Consider the following 17,693-nt stretch of genomic DNA (forward strand, 5'->3'; position numbering starts at 1 on the left):
TTTCAGTTAGTATTTATAAGTTCACATTTTTTTTTTTTTGACTGTGTTGTGTGCAGTCTTCTGTAGTTGTAACTCGCTGGCTTAGTTGCCCTTTGGCATGTGGGTCTTAGCTCCCCAACCAGGGATCAAACTCATATCCCCTGCATTAGAAGGCAGATTATTTACCATTGGACTGCCAGGGAAGTTCTAAACATTCTTTCAGTTTTTTTTAATGAATCATGTTTATGATTATAAATGAGGGGATGTTAAAAAGAAAAGTGGCCCCATTGTGTCATTGTTTTGAAGAAAAACACATTTTGGACAGGAGAACTGGCTTTGCAATAGTGCATGTTGATACATGATAATGAAGAAGTAGGCTAAGCAATATTAAAGATATTATTCCTGATTACAGTGAATATTCTGATGTAGGTCAATTATCCTTCTAATGTATGGAATTCAAATAGCTGTAGAATTAGTCATTTATATTATTCATATATTAAAAATATTGTATGCAGAGCTTAACATAATGTTTAATGATTAGTATTCAATAAAAGTGTCTTAGATTCAGGAAAGTCTTTTTTCTGTTTTTAATTTGAAATTAGCATTTCTAATGTATACTGTATATGCATAAAACAAGTTAATTTAGAGATTTTAAAACTCTCTGGTTAATTTATAATGTCAGATATCCTGGTAAGTCATATATCACAATATCTTAATCACTTACATGTCAATCAGCTTCCTGTCTCTCAAAATCTTCTATAAATAAATAAATAAATATATATATATATATATGTTTTTAAGGTAGTCACTTTCCTAAGTCAATATTATTCATGTAATAAAATATTAATTAGTTTGCATAAATGTAATGATTAGTTGATTGCAGTTCCTACAGGCTAGGGCATGGGCTTAATCTTAGGGAATAACTTATTTGCTCACCTTGCAAAGTTATTGAAGCATAGACACAAAGTCTTTTAAAAAGCAATTAGAATCAAGACTATCCTGGGAAAAAAGTGTATTAAAAGGGACAAGCTACAATGAATCAAATGCTCTTTTTTATTATTCCCATCAACTCTTCCTTTCTTAAATGTGCTTCAGCTAATCATTAGCATTTTGTGATAGACTCTAAGAAATTACTTGAAAAGGATCACATATGACATATGAAATTATGGCACATTCAGAAATAAAATATGAAATGATATCTGTATCTCTATGCCATGTAAAATTATGTAGTCAGCATCAAAATTGGTAATATTATTTAAAGTTATCTTTAAAACTTGCTAATGAGGCAGATCATTACTTAGAAATAATACACATATATTCAAACTAAGAGAAAAGGACATTACTAATGTGCTATAAATAATATGGTACCTAAAGTCCAATAATGCACATTCTGCCACCTCATAGTTCAGCCAGTCTAAACTTCATATCCAGGAATAATCTTAAGTGTTCCAATATATTTAATTTTCTTAAAAATGAATAAATTCTACCATAAAATAATTTAAGGCATCAGAAATGCTACAGATTGTATAGTAGACATTTGGTGTAACAGACATTTCATTAAGAAAAATTTTGGAGTTTGTGCAAAGTCTTATCCATTGATAAGGTGATGCCATCCAACCATCTCATTCTCTGTTGTCCCCTTCTCATCCTACCCTTATAATCTGGGAACAGCATCAGACACAGTATTTCCCACTGAGTTGGCTTTTTGCATCAGGTTACCAAAATATTGGAGCTCCAGCTGCAATATCAGTCCATTCAGGATTGATTTCCTTTGGAATTGACTGGTTTGACCTCCTTTCAGTCCAGGGGACTCTCAAGAGTCTTCTCCAACACCACAATGCAAAGCATCAATTCTTTGGTGCTCAGCCTTCCTTAGGGTCCAACTCATACTCCCGTACATGACTACTGGAGAAACCATAGCTTTGACTATATCAGTCTTTATTGGCAAACTGATGTCTCTGCTTTTTAACATGCTGTCTAGGTTTGTCATCCTTTTCTTCCAAGGAGCTAGCGTCTTTTAATTTCATGGCTACAGTTACTGTCCACGGTGATCTTGGAGCCCACAAAAATAAAGTTTGTCACTGTTTCCATTTTTCCCCATCTGTTTGCCATGAAGTGATGGGACTGGATGCCATAATCTTAGTTTTTCAAATGTTGGGTTTTAAGCCAGCTTTTTCACTCTCCTCTTTCCCCCTCATCAAGAGGCTCTTTAGTTCTTAACTTTCTGCCATTAGAGTAGCATCGTTTGCATATCTGAGTCTGTTGATATTTCTCCTGGCAATCTTGATTCCAACTTGTGATTCATCCATCCACACATTTTGCATGATGTACTCTTGGGTAGACTCTGGGAGTGGGTGATGGACAGGAAGGCCTGGCATGCTGCGGTTCATGGGGTCACAAAGAGTCCGACATGACTGAGTGACTGAACTGTACTGACTCTGCATATAAAGTAAATATGCAAGGTGACAATATGCAGCCTTGACATACTCTTTTCCCGATATTGAAACAGTTCATTGTTTCATGTCTGGTTCTAACTGTTGCTTCTTGACCTGCAAACAGGTTTCTTAGGAGGCAGGTATGGTGGTCTGATATTCCCATCTCTTAAGAATTTTTCACTGTTTGTTGTGATCCACATGTCAAAGGTTTTAGCATAGTCAATGAAGCAGAAGTAGATGCTTTTCTGGATTTCTCTTGCTTTTTCAACAGTCCAACAGATGTTGATAATTTGATCTCTGGTTCCTCTGTCTTTTCTTCAGTCCAGCTTGTACATCTGGAGATTTTCCATTCATGTACTGTTGGAGCCTAGCTTGAAGGATTTTGAGCATACCTTGCTAGCATGTGAAATAAGTGTAATTGTATGGTAGTCTGAACATTCTTTGGCATTGCCCTTCTTTGGGGTTGGAATGAAAACTTACCTTTCCCAGTCCAATGGCCACTGCTGAGCTATATCTTATAACTGCTAGGAGTGAACCAACCTTCATGATCTTTACAGGAAAATAAATGTAGTGTATAAATTATTGATATTTTGCTTTTACAGCAGTTAAGTAGCTACTATAAAAAGGAACCTAAATTTAGAGGAATGAAGGAAAAAAAGTGGCAGACAATCTGAACATTGATTTCATTGTTTAAAAAAAAGAAAACACAAACAATTCAATAGATATGAGTTAGTCCTAGAATCTCTAAGCTATCATTAGCTATAGAACTCAGAGACCCCTTTTTTTCCAGTACAGCCACCTCTTCTGCTAGGGAGAATATACTCTTGCATATTTGCCTAGGTATTGTCGTGCTGTCTTCTGACCTTGAAAATACAAAGAGCATGTGGGAGTTCCTTTCTACCAGAGATCTGTTGTTGAGTTCTGTAAAGCCTAAGTGTGATACTCTGGAATAATAAGAATTTAGGAGCTTATGTGCATTCTGCCACTGATACAACTTTTCCCTCAGTAGACTTCATATTTTCACATGGTCACAGTAGTGCGAGTGCCTTGGTACTTCAAGTGAGAAATTTTCAAGTTGTGTTGTGGGCGCTCAGAGCCACTGTAAGGCAGAATCTGGCTTGGCATCTTAGCTTGTGAGCCATGGAGAAAAGAGGGAATATACAATCCCAGGAATTCAGTGAGATGTTACTAGAGCTAGGTGCATGGCATGAAACCAGGGTTTGCTCTGAAATTTTAAAAAAAAAGGGAAAAACTGCACCTGTCAATCAACAGAAGACAGAGCACAGGCATTGATGTTAAGAACTCAAGCAAATTAAGGAAAAGAGTTAGACACAACTAGACTCAGAGAAAGTAAACTGGAAGACATATTTGAAGAAAATTAGCCAGAATTCATCTGAGAGGCTCAAGATTAAAGAGAGAGAAATCATTATGTGCCAAAGGAAAATAATCAAAGGACTTTCATATGAAGACACCAAAGAGAATGGTGAGGCAGTATTAAAAAAGAAACAAACAAATAAACAAAACCCTAGACTAAGATTTTTCAAGAATAAATACAGACATGGATCCTTAGATAAAAAATTGTAAGAAGCTCCAAACAGGGTCAAAATTATTATCACCTAGATGTGCTATGGTGAAGTTTAGAATTCCAAAACCAAAAAGAAAGTAATTAACTTACCATGAACTTGTCAACAAAAGTAGAGTACAAAGAACGATAGAGAAGTGGCTTCCAAATTGAGGAGAAAGAGGAAAAACTGTTTCTCAGAGAACCATTAACATGCTAAATTACATTTTTTTAAAAATGCATTTTAAAAAGATGATATGAAGATGCATTAAAACAAAAAGTGCATTCGATTGGTTCATTATTCAAACTCATTGACAAACTACTTAAGATGTTTGGGTCAGGGATTGCAATCATTACACAACATTCATTCTCATTTGTCTCATTTCCTCAGAGAATTGTTTGTAATAGTATTTTACTGACTTCCTATCTCCAAATACTTGGTATCTCTCTTACCTGCTCTAGTAGATTTAAATGTTCTCTTCCTGTCTCTGCCATACTTTCCTATTAGTGGAAATTATTCTCCCATTGAATTTAGGATTCATCAATTAATTTGACTAAGGCAAAAACAACAACAAAATATGTGGATTTGTGTTTGAAGAAGAGAAAAGCACTAAGTAATGCTTAGAAGATGCTATAAAGTGACTGTATTTTGCTTTGATAAATATTTTCCTAGAATAACTTGGAAGGCAGAAAATGTACCTAATGTACCCATGGCTTTAGGAGAAGAGATTTTAAATGAGAATGTCTATGAGTTGATTGCTATTGGCTGTATTTGATAAGATACTACAAAAAAGAGATGAGCTCAGGAGAAAAAAAAATACCAGTATGTTTTGTAATAGACATGAAAAAAAGAGGAAGAAACCAAAATTTCATGACTTTTATGGGTAAAATGTAAATGTAAAGAGTTCAACAAATAAATTAGCCTCAAAGTCTTAAGGACAGAAACCCTTGTAATGATTGCATAGAATCATTTTTGAATTTCTATGAGCCACTAACATTTTTTTTCCATCTAAATTGGATTTTTATTTCAATAATTTTGTCTTTATTTATCCCCAATTTTATGTTGAATTTGTGGTGGGCAAATACTGTGTCCTAATTCAGTGGTCTCTGGAACAAGAAAAGCTATGTTGTATATGATTATATCGAAAGGTCTTAAAATCAAGACTGGTACTTCATTTAAAGAGATTTGGGAATGTCAGGGAACAGGTAAGTACTTTTTAACTCTAAGCAACCCATAGTTCCTTAGAGTCTAGAGAGTAAACTGAAGAGTTATTTGAATTCAGACAGTAGACTGTGTACAGGTTATATTACTTTTTCACAATCGTTTACTTCTTTCCCTCCCTTATCATGTTTTCCTATAAATGGTGTATATGCTCCTGCTACTTAACTTCATGTCAAAGGCTGTTTTGCCAACTGAAGGTGAATAGACATGCCACATGGCACTTTAAATGCCCTTCAGTGGTTTCATCCTTTGTTCCTTATCTTGGCCTTCCTGATGACTATCTTTTCAGCTCATATTCTGGAATGAAAATTCACTTTGAACAGAGACTAACCCAGCAGTTGTAACTTAGTCATAGTTCTTTTACTACGCAAGGTAGAATTAAATATTTGCTGTTGTCTGAGATATTTTGGAGATGAATCAACATATAAACAGATAATAAAAATCTGTTATCTTTAGCGTTATCACTTCATAATATACTATAAAGTTTTATCATATATCTTGCCCATAAGAATGTGCACTCCAAAAGGATGGGAATTTTGATGTTTTGTTTACTGTATACTTAGTACTTGAAACTGGGACTTCCCAGGTGGTACTAGTGGTAAAGAACTGAGACTTAAGGGATGTGGGTTCAGTTCCTGGGTGAGGAAGTTCCCTGGAGGAGGGCATGGCAACCCACTCCAGTTTTCTTGTCTGGAGTACCCCATGGACAGAGGAGCCTGGCAGGCTACAGTCCATGGTGTCGCAAAGAGTTAGACACAACTGAAGTGACTTAGCACGTATGCACAGTACCTTAAATTATGCTGGCACAAAGTAAGTGACATTTAGTGAATGAGTCAACAATCTAGACTGATCCAAAACTTCAAGTGAAAGGGTACATATTCATAAATAATTAAGAACTTTTAAGGGAAAATAACTGAAGGGGAGTTGATAAAACAGATATCAACATCCACTTGGTTTGAAAAGTAGATCCAGTGGACTTTGTGAAGCCTTTAGGAAGCCATATAATGCGTACCCCAGGACTTGGTATATGTCGGAGTTGGAATTACAGATAAAATACACATCAGATAATGAAAGGCACAGGCCCCAGTGGCCATCCTTGTAAAAGTAGATAACTCAATATCTTAAAGGTTTACCAAAGTGATTAAAGACATATGCTACTTATACTTTAAAGGAAACTTTAGGTTATTTTATGGCATTAGAAAAGGGGAAGATTAAAAAAAAAAGACATTAAAGATAAAGTGATTGATCAATATTACTACATAAGCATTACATTTCGTTACACAAAAGATATAAACATAGGGAAAATATAAATTGCTTTGTATTTTATGAAACATAATACTCATAATAATTATATATAATTAATGATATTAGAAGATTTTAAAAAGCCTTTTGTATTACAAAATCATAAAAGTTAGGAGTATATACAATTACTATAATAAAAGAGAAGGTGATATTACAGATGTCCAGAGATCTGAAGATAAACCAAGTATAGGCAACAAATTTTCTTGTTTGAAAGTTAATCATCATTTTTAATAAAATATAAACAGAAATAGTTTCAACATAATAAGTAAGGAAGGCTTGAAGTTTCTGATATAACTACATTTTTGTTCAGTAACCTGATGTTGTGCAAAAGGAGATGTAGGAAATAAATTAGGAGTTCTAGAAAACTGAAAATGCTTAATAAAGATCAACTTGAAAGCAATAAAAATCAAAAGAACCAATGCTCAAATGAAAACAATTATATAAATGAATATAAATATAAAAATGAAAAAAATGAAAAAAGTGAAAAATCTTTATATAATAAGCACAATAGTATTTTGTATGCAGGAGAGGACAGAGAGGAAAATCTATGAATGTAAACATCCCTTCAAAAACAACAACAAAAAATGAATGTTTGGAAAGAAAATTTTCATCACTGGGAAAAAAAGAAACTCAGATTAAAACAGCTCAACATGTTTTAATATTAAAACACCACTCAGATTTAAACATATTCTGGTGATACTTGTGTATTATAAAGACCAAAATACATCCAAAAATTATGGATGCAGGAAAAGAGCTTATCTCACAGCATTAAGTAGGCTGGCTGGTTGTAATTTTCATCAAACTATAGTTCATCTCCTCACAACATGTAGTGGTGCAAATTTGGGCACTCTGGTTAGTTTGGGACAGCTTTTGCATCACATTTTTGCAAGTCATTAAATACTTCGGCCTTAAACAAAACAAAAATTTGCTTTGCTATGAAAGATTTTTTTTTTAAGTTATTCTTTATTGCCACACAATTCAGACAGCATATCCCTCCATAACTGATGACTATCAAAACAATAACCAGGGCTGTTCTGTTGTAGCTTGTGTATATGACAACCAACTTATGAATTATGAGTGTACTGGACAGCATTATTATCAAATATGACTATTTTTTACAAAAGCCAAGCTACAGATAAAGAACAAATTGGCTGTTTTATATACCAAATAATGTGTAAAATAAATTTCATTTTAAAAATTATGTTAAATGATTGGGATTTTATTTTTTTAGTGTATAACCTATTCTTTTTTTTTTTTTTTTTTAATTTTTTTATTAGTTGGAGGCTAATTACTTCACAACATTTCAGTGGGTTTTGTCATACATTGATATGAATCAGCCATAGATTTACACTTATTCCCCATCCCGATCCCCCCTCCCACCTCCCTCTCCACCCGACTCCTCTGGGTCTTCCCAGTGCACCAGGCCCGAGCACTTGTCTCATGCATCCCACCTGGGCTGGTGATCTGTTTCACCATAGATAGTATACATGCTGTTCTTTTGAAACATCCCACCCTCACATTCTCCCACAGAGTTCAAAAGTCTGTTCTGTATTTCTGTGTCTCTTTTTCTGTTTTGCATATAGGGTTATCATTACCATCTTTCTAAATTCCATATATATGTGTTAGTATGCTGTAATGTTCTTTATCTTTCTGGCTTACTTCACTCTGTATAATGGGCTCCAGTTTCATCCATCTCATTAGGACTGATTCAAATGAATTCTTTTTGACAGCTGAGTAATATTCCATGGTGTATATGTACCACAGCTTCCTTATCCATTCATCTGCTGATGGGCATCTAGGTTGCTTCCATGTCCTGGCTATTATAAACAGTGCTGCAATGAACATTGGGGTGCACGTGTCTCTTTCAGATCTGGTTTCCTCAGTGTGTATGCCCAAAAGTGGGATTGCTGGGTCATATGGCAGTTCTATTTCCAGTTTTTTAAGGAATCTCCACACTGTTTTCCATAGTGGCTGTACTAGTTTGCATTCCCACCAACAGTGTAAGAGGGTTCCCTTTTCTCCACACCCTCTCCAGCATTTATTGCTTGTAGACTTTTGGATAGCAGCCATCCTGACTGGCGTGTAATGGTACCTCATTGTGGTTTTGATTTGCATTTCTCTAATAATGAGTGATGTTGAGCACCTTTTCATGTGTTTGTTAGCCATCTGTATGTCTTCTTTGGAGAAATGTCTGTTTAGTTCTTTGGCCCATAAGGAAACAATACCATTCACCATTGCAACAAAAAGAATAAAATACTTAGGAGTATATCTACCTAAAGAAACAAAAGACCTATACATAGAAAACTATAAAACACTGATGAAAGAAATCAAAGAGGACACAAACAGATGGAGAAACATACCGTGTTCATGGATTGGAAGAATCAATATTGTCAAAATGGCTATTCTACCCAAAGCAATCTATAGATTCAATGCAATCCCTATCAAGCTACCAACGGTATTTTTCACAGAACTAGACCAAAGAATTTCACAATTTGTATGGAAATACAAAAAACCTCGAATAGCCAAAGTAATCTTGAGAAAGAAGAAGGGAACTGGAGGAATCAACCTGCCTGACTTCAGACTCTACTACAAAGCCACAGTCATCAAGACAGTATGGTACTGGCACAAAGACAGAAATATAGATCAATGGAACAGAATAGAAAGCCCAGAGATAAATCCACGAACCTATGGACACCTTATCTTTGACAAAGGAGGCAAGGATATACAATGGAAAAAAGACAACCTCTTTAACAAGTGGTGCTGGGAAAACTGGTCAACCACTTGTAAAAGAATGAAACTAGAACACTTTCTAACACCATACACAAAAATAAACTCAAAATGGATTAAAGATCTAAATGTAAGACCAGAAACTGTATAACCTATTCTATAAAAGATATTTTTTAAATCAATCCCTTTGTTATATCAACTAGATCTATGATTGTATCTATGGCATTATGAGATTTTAAAGCAAATATTTTCTAACTATGCAATACATATATAAATATTTCACATACATAGTCTATCACATGACAAGTTTTCTCTTGTAAATGCTCCAAGAAAAGAAAGGAAACTGGGGGAAAAAGAAACCTCTCCCCATAATTTTAACAGGGAGAATTAAGAACCAAGTCTGTTGTTTTAAATTTGTGTCTGTCCTTATGAACCCAATTATAAAATTTATTTCTGTAAAATGAATACATGATCTCTTTCTCTCAAGCTAGTATATACATGATGATAGTCAAAAAACACAATCCGTATGATATGTTTGTGTGTGTGTGTTTATGTGTCTGTGAGAAATAAAATCTCAATGTATTTTTTTTAGTCCTCCTTACTCCTCTTGAAAGTTGAATAACACTCGTACAATATATAACCTTTCTGTGAACTCAAGCAGAGTACACTGAGGGAGTTTTTTGGCAACTGTAGAAATGCTGATTAGACTGTACTGTAAAATTATCCAAGATAAGATCTTTTTTCTTTTTCCCAGAGAGAGCAATTACCGAGTAAAAATAACACAGAAAGGCAAGAGATCATTTACCCTGTGTACCAAGATTCTGAGAGTTTTGACCTTTGCTAATCTTATTTAAATAAGAGTGCATTTCTTTCTAAATCATAAACTGACTCTTTCCATGTGATTGGATTATATCATGAATAGGAAAGCCAAAACTTTAGACCTCAGGTCAAAGATTACTAAACACATTTAAACTATATCCTTTAAAGATTCTCCCAAATGTTTTTACTCCTAAAGGGAATTCCAATTTTCATAAAATAACAGGTAAATGGAAATTCGTGTATTATCATTATTATTCAAAGATGATAATAACCTAATTATTTTTGGACTGTTGACCCTCAGTTGTTAGAATTCTTAAAGATGACTCTGCATGCTGTATGTCTTCATAATTGATCATTGCATGATTTTGTTATAAGTAGTGTGTGAAGTTTTCTCTAAAATCTTTTGTTATTTTAAGATAATTTTAGATATTTTCTCCCAAGGTTAATCATAGTATCTTAAAATGTGACAAAACCTAAAAAATATATTTAAGATTAAAATTTCAAAGGAACGTGTGAATATTAATGTTAAAACAGAAATATTAATAAAATATCTGAGCATGAAGTGCCCTGAGCTCCTTTTAGAATATGCTTTCTATCTAAAAGCATCTGGATCCCAAAGACCTTGGTTTCCCTGAAATTATTTCCAACTAATAAAAATAAATGAAAAATAAAAAAATTTAAAAAAAAGAAATTATTTAAATCCTAGTAACTTTATTTTTATATTCTTAGTGATCTTTGTTGTCAGAGACATCTAAACTTCATTGAGTTCATATCCATTTATCATAATATCTCTGTTTTATTTTAAATTTTCTCTTCTATGAATTCTATAATTATCTCACTAGAATATCATATACACACATATACATTCATATGTATCATATACATACACATATATGCATTCAATAGTTCTGTTTCCCAAATTGCTGATATTTTTATCATATTGGACAATTTCTTTATTCATTATTTTTATTCACTTATGAATAAAATAGACATGGGTTGTTTCTGTTATCTTGGCCATTGTGAATAATGCTGCAGATATCATAAAGACACAGGCATCTCTTTGAGATTGTCATTTCAATTCCCTGGACTATGTACCCTGAAGTAGGATTTCTGGATCATGTTGTAGTTCTATTTTTACTCTTTTCAAGGAACTCCATACTCTTTTACATAGCTGCTACACCATTTTACTTTCCCACCAAGAGTGTCCAAGGATTTCAATTTCTCCAAAACCGTGCCAACACTTTTCATTTTCTGTTTTGTCAACAATAGCCAGTCTAACAGGTTTGAGGTTATCTCTCACTAAAGTGTCAATTTGCGTTTCCCTGATATTAATGATGTTGAGCATATTTTCTTATACCTGTTGCCTATTTTTATGTCTTTTTTTTGAGAAATGTCTGCTCAAATCATTTGTGCATTTTTCTAATCATTATTGTTTCTGTTTTTGTTTTGCTTGAGTTGTAGGAGTTATTTATATATTTTGGAAGCTTGCAAATATTTCCATGCATCCTCTGCATTGCCTTTTAATTCTGTTGATTATCTGCTTTGCCGTGCAGAACTCTTTTAGTCTGCTGTAGTTCCATATTTTGAAGTACACAATATTACACTGTTAACTGTAGGCACCATGTCATACAACAGGTCTCTAGAATTATTAAATCAGCCGATATAATTGAGTCAGCTTCCCGGGTGGCTCAGTGGTAAAGAATCCACCAGAAAATGCAGGAGACACGGGTTCAATCCCTGCCTCAGGAAGATCCTCTGAAGTGGGAAATGACAACCCACTCCAGCTGGGATAATCCTTGGACAGGGGAGCATCATAGGATACAATTCATCTGGCCCCAAAGAATCATACATGACTGAGCACACACAAGAGAAAGTATGATAGAAATTTTACACCCGTTGAACAACAGAGGGAAAAGGACTCTTGACATTGGTCTTGGCAAAAATTTCTTGATTATGGCACAAAACATAGACAATAAAAGCAAAAATAAATGATGACTTCCAAGTTTTATCTGTGATGAATAAAGCTGCTATAAAAGTCCATGTGTAGGTCTTTATGTGGAAAGAAATTTTCAACTCCATTTGGTAAAAAAAAAAAAAAGCAGAGTGTAATTACTGAATGTCTGGTGTCTTCTAGGGGCTTCCAAGGTGGCTCGGTGGTAAAGAGTTTGTCTGCAATGCAGGAGCAGCAGACAGCATGTGTTCATCTCTGGGTTGGGAAGATCCTCTGGAGGAGGAAATGGCAACCCACTCCAGTATTCTTGCCTAGGAGTCCCATGGAAAGAAGAGCTTGGCAGAATACAGTCCATGGGGTTGCAAAGAGTTAGACATGACTAAGTAAGCACCTACTTCATGGTATCCTCTAACCCAGGGGTCCCCAAACTCTGGCTAAGGACCAGTACCTCCTGTCAGATAAGCAGCAGCATTAGAAATCAAGTGCTCAATAAATGTAAAATGCTTGAATCATCCCCAAACCAACCTCCACCACCAGTCCATGGAAAAATTGTTTTCCATGAAATGGGTGTCTGGTGCTAAAAAAGGTTGGGGACGACTGTCCAGGAGGATGAGCTGAGAATTTGCTTATAAGTATTTCCCCTTGAGCACTGGCTATAACAGCAATAATTTATTTCTTTACAAAATAAAATTGGGTGATTAAAAGGCATTTGAAAACTTTGCTCCAAGAATAACTGCTTATCATGTTTTTGTTTGCTTGTTTGGATTTTTGTTTCAATTTTGCTTTTAATTTCCCCAAACATTATGCAAAGCACCACAGAAAGGAAAGAACTAAACAGGGTCCCTTGTATTTGTCAAATCACTGACAACTACAAGGCTGGTGTATATGAATGAGCTATTGCTGTATTGCAAATCATCCAATTGAGAAGCTTAAACAACCAATATTTATTACCTCATGGTTTCTGGAGATCAGGAATCTAGGTTTGACTTAGCTAGGTGCTTCAGGTTCAGGTTTATTAGATCCCAGTATGTTTGGCAGCAGAGGTTGTGATCTTATTCAGAAACTTTCCTGGGGGAGGCAGGGATGGTTTTTGCTTCCAGCTTACTAACATCATTGTTGCCAGTTTGCAGTCGCTTGTCATGTGGTGCACTCCATAGGGCTTCAATACAACATCATAGATAGTTTCCCCCAGGGAAGCAATCTAAGGGAACTTGAGAAATAGTACTCATGAAAGAAACCACAGTGCTTTCATAACCTTATCTTGGAAGTAATACCTCATTAATTTTGCTGTGTTCAATTTATTAGAAGTGAGTCCCCATATTTAGCCAACATATGAGGAAGGGGAATTACTTAAGGGCACTGATATCACTGCAGATGGTGACTGCAGCCATGAAATTAAAAGACACTTGCTCCTTGTAAGAAATGTTATGACCAATCTAGATAGCATATTAAAAAGCAGAGACATTATTTGTCAACAAAGGTCCATCTAGCAGCAAATATCCTTTCTTCCTTTGCACTGAATCGTCTTCTTCCAGGATAGATTTCCTCTTGAAAGACTCTGCCTAAAGGTTTTCTGAGCCATGCCTTTTTTATGACCCACTGGTAATATTTTTTCAACTTCCTTTGTTAAAACAATGTGCTTTGTAATAATACCGTCATAATAATTCTGTGATTTACTTATTTATCTCTGTGTACAAAGACTCTTTTTTTTTTTTTCACAAGTGTCATCACCCTAATTTTCACAAGCCAAAAGTCCTTTAGGTGGCTTATTGAATTATGGAAAGTTATAGTATACCTGGAACTTACAGTCTTTCACAACCAGGAAGTTGACTTCCTAGCCTATCTCAAAAAGTTTTGGGCAATAGGTTCTAATTTATTTTGCAACTTTTCTATATGTTTTCCATCAGAACAGTGTTCTATTTTATATGTAGCTTCCTGGGGCTTCCCTGGTGGCTCAGATGGTAAAGAAAATGTGTATGCAAAACACGAGACTCAGGTTCAATCCCTGGGTCAGGAAGATCTCCTGGAGAAGGGAATGGCTCCCACTTCAGTATTCTTGCCTGGAAAATCCCATGGACAGAGGAGCCTGGCAGGCTACAGTCCCCAGGGTTGCAAAGAGTCAGATATGACCAAGTGACTGACACTTTCACTTTCAGGAATATTGTAACATTTTTTAAGGGTTCTAAAAAATTATTACAGAGCTTAGATTAGCTATGCCAACATGAATTTTGGAAGAACATGCATTGTCAGAAGCCTGTTTCAATGTATCAGAGAGAAGAGAGATGAGCTCCAGTTTGAACATTTTGGGGAATGGAATCTCCTTGTGAATCATTGTGAATCACCTGCCTATCCTTGCATCCATCAACTGAGAGGAATTGTGGAGTCCTATAAAAATGTGGGTCTCATGCTTTTCCCAGGTCAAATAACTTTGTTAAGAGGAATATGGTGCCTTTAGCAATCTGACAGATCCTGGTCAAAGCACATGATTAAGATCAGGGGATCATGTTTCACAGAAGGTGTTCTACTCATGAACTGTTACGTTGGTGAGGCTGTTGAACTAAAAAATAATATTTGAAGTCAAGTATAGTGTAAACAAATGTATATAACTGGGAAAAATCTTTGTTGAATAACAGATACATACAAACTCACACATAAAAGTCAATTTTCAGTATCTTCATGTAGGTGCTGGAAAAGACTCTTGAGAGCCTGTTGGACAGCAAGGAGACCAAACCAGTCAATCTAAATGAAATCAACCCTAAATATTCATTGAAAGGACTGATGCTGAAGTTGAAGCTCCAGTACTTTGGCCATGTGATGCAATGAGCCAACTCATTGGATTAGACCCTGATGGTGGGAAAGATTGAGGTCAGGAGGAGAATGATTGACAGAGAATGAGATGGTTGGAAGGCATCACCAATTCAATGGACATGAACTTGAGCAATCTCTGGGGGATACTGAAGGACAGGGAAGCCTGGCATGCTGTAGTCCATGGAGTCTCAAAGAGTTGAACATGACTTAATGACTGAACAACAACAACATATAACACTTTAAAGCAAGCAATTTTACCTTTAGAAGAAAATTAGAATACTCCACACACTTACAGATGCACTAACCAAAAAAAATGAAATATCTTACCAAAACTAAAAAAATTATTAACTCAGAAGTTATTTTTATAGATGCTTCACATTCACCTATCCATATGGCCTAATTGTATTTATGTATAGTATGAAATCTCATTAATTTAATCTTGGTTGAAAATTTTTATAAAATTACATTTTAATTAAAGGTTTCTGGTATTTATATAGTCATTTGAAGCTTTATATAATAAATAAATTACTATAATAGATGTTTCTAACTTTGCAATAAAACAATTGGTGACAACATGTACATCATGCTTATTATATATTTCATAAGTGCCTGTAGGGAAATGTGAGCATTGATGAAATAGATGTAAACATAAATAGATGTGTGGCCTAAATATTTCAGTGTCTTCTTATGAAATGATTGTTTTATGACCATTATTATATCAAATGATTTTAATATAAAATATTTTTTCAGAGCACTATCAGCTGTATGTTCCTGAGTCAGCTCAAGTTGGTTCAGCTGTTGGGAAAATCAAGGCAAATGATGCAGACACTGGCTCAAATGCGGACATGACATACTCCATCATTAATGGTGACGGTGTTGGCATATTCTCCATTTCCACTGACAAAGAGACAAGAGAAGGGATCCTTTCCTTAAAAAAGGTAAAGAATTCTGTTAGTGAGCTAGGCAATTCACTCATTTTTCCATGAATGCAAATTTGGCAAGATATTAATAATGTATGTTTTCAAGTCATTAAAATGACAAAGTATTTCCTCTTTAATATGTAATGACATTTTAATTATGATTTTGTCTAACTGTTTAAATCATTTCTTAAGTGTTAGCTGCTGAATTGTGTCCGACTCCACGACCCATGGACTATAGCCCACCAGGCTTCTCCATCCATGGGATTCTCCAGTCAAGAATACTGGAGTGGGTTGCCATTTCCTCCTCCAAGGGATCTTCCTGCAGGCAGATTCTTTACTGTCTGAGCCACTGGGGAAGCCCTATGTTTTAGTATGGTGGGAAGATCAGATGTAGAATACACTATGAATATATTCCTTTATTTTTGTTTTCAGATAACATAGTTACCGTGAATTCCAGTTCTATTAATATCGTTATTTTACGTTATGCTAATCAAAGTAGCATTATAAGACTTTCCTGCTTGATGGTCATGGACCTTTTAGCGAAGTCATTTACCTCCTCATTACCCTCATTCTGTTTTATTCCTAAGAATTTGTCACCAGATTAAATCTATTGCCTTTTGCTTTTAAGAGAACACTATGCTCATGCCTTTGTAAGAATGCAGTAGAACACAGGCAGTTAGCAAAGGAGAATTTAAATGTAACTTCTAAAGCAGTATGTCTCAGTGTTTAAATGTTTAACAATTTCAGCTTGAAAATCTAGTAACACGCAAGTCCCTAGGCCTTACCTTCATTATATTGTGATTCAGAAAGGCTAGGAGTGAGGAATTAGTCTTTTTAACAAGTACTCTGGATGATTCTACTGTATAGTATGTTGAGAACAAAGGCTGAAAAATTATATTCTGATGGCTCAAACGGTAAAGAATCTGCAGTGTGGGAAACCTGGGTTCTATCCCTGAATTGAGAAGATCCCCTGGAAGAGGTCATGGCAACCCATTCCATTATTCTTGCCTGGAGAAGCCCCATGGACAAGGGAGCCGGGCAGGCCATAGCCCATGGGGTCACAAAGAGTCAGACATGGCTGAGCAACTGAGCATACACACCGAACAGTGAAGTGAATCAATCAGTCTGTCAGTCTATCAATCCTCTATTTATGTATTTGAATCTAGTTGTCATTTATTATATTATCTATCTATCTATTTAGTTATCTGTGTGTATTTGTATATATATTTATCTTTGCACTATATAAAATCTCATTTATTCTTCTAATAATCATAATTTTATACTGACTTAAAATTGAAGATTAATATGTCTTTTGTATGTCACAAAAGAGGCCTGAGAAGCAGAGCTTAAAGTGTGCAAATACTTAGGAAATAATCATCACTGGTCTATATATAATATTGATTCTTCACCTAAATATCTTCTCATTTTAATCTTTTTGAAATTGTCAAACTTGGATAAAAAAATGTTGATAAAAAGAGTCAATTCCCATATCTTTACTTTAAAAAATATTGAGTTTTAAGTGTCTCTTATGTGCCAGTAATTGTGTTCTACATGAGCCAGGAAAGCCTGAGCAGAGCAAAAGTCAGTCTCAGCCTACACAGAGCTTCCCACCTATGGAAGTGGAGAGATACCGATCAAATATCACATGCATTCTTAGATGGATAATAAAAAGTGATCTATGACAGAGAGTAAAACAGTGCTATTGGGAAGGCAAAATCTAGGGTGTTTAATCCTGTCTGATTAGTTAGCAGTGGTTGAACAGAGAACTAAAACATACTTAGGAGGTAATTAGGTGAGAGAATTAAAGGACGAGGAAAGAAAACATAACGAGAACCTGAGTGGGGTGGAATGTGGCACAGTGAGGACCTAAAGAACATCCTCGATTCTGGAGCAGAGAGAGTGAAGAAGCTAGTTCATATGAAAGCACACAGAATTTTGTTAAATTTTACCCAATGGAGAACTGTTGGGT

At 35.1% G+C, this 17,693-nt stretch overlaps 1 protein-coding gene across 6 annotated transcripts in view; it reads left to right on the forward strand.

Moving 5' to 3' along the window:
• Positions 1 to 17,693, forward strand: part of CDH18 (cadherin 18) — a 1,203,920-nt gene that overhangs the window by 1,079,798 nt on the left and 106,429 nt on the right. For all 6 annotated transcript variants that reach the window (XM_043887493.1, XM_043887492.1, XM_043887496.1 and 3 more), the window contains one exon: positions 15,555 to 15,742. In XM_043887493.1, coding sequence (XP_043743428.1) covers positions 15,555 to 15,742 — 188 coding nt within the window. The remainder of the gene's footprint in view (positions 1 to 15,554; positions 15,743 to 17,693) is intronic.

The sequence above is a fragment of the Cervus elaphus genome, chromosome 25 (genome assembly GCF_910594005.1).
Source record: "Cervus elaphus chromosome 25, mCerEla1.1, whole genome shotgun sequence".
In the NCBI taxonomy this organism is placed as follows: Eukaryota; Metazoa; Chordata; class Mammalia; order Artiodactyla; family Cervidae; genus Cervus; species Cervus elaphus.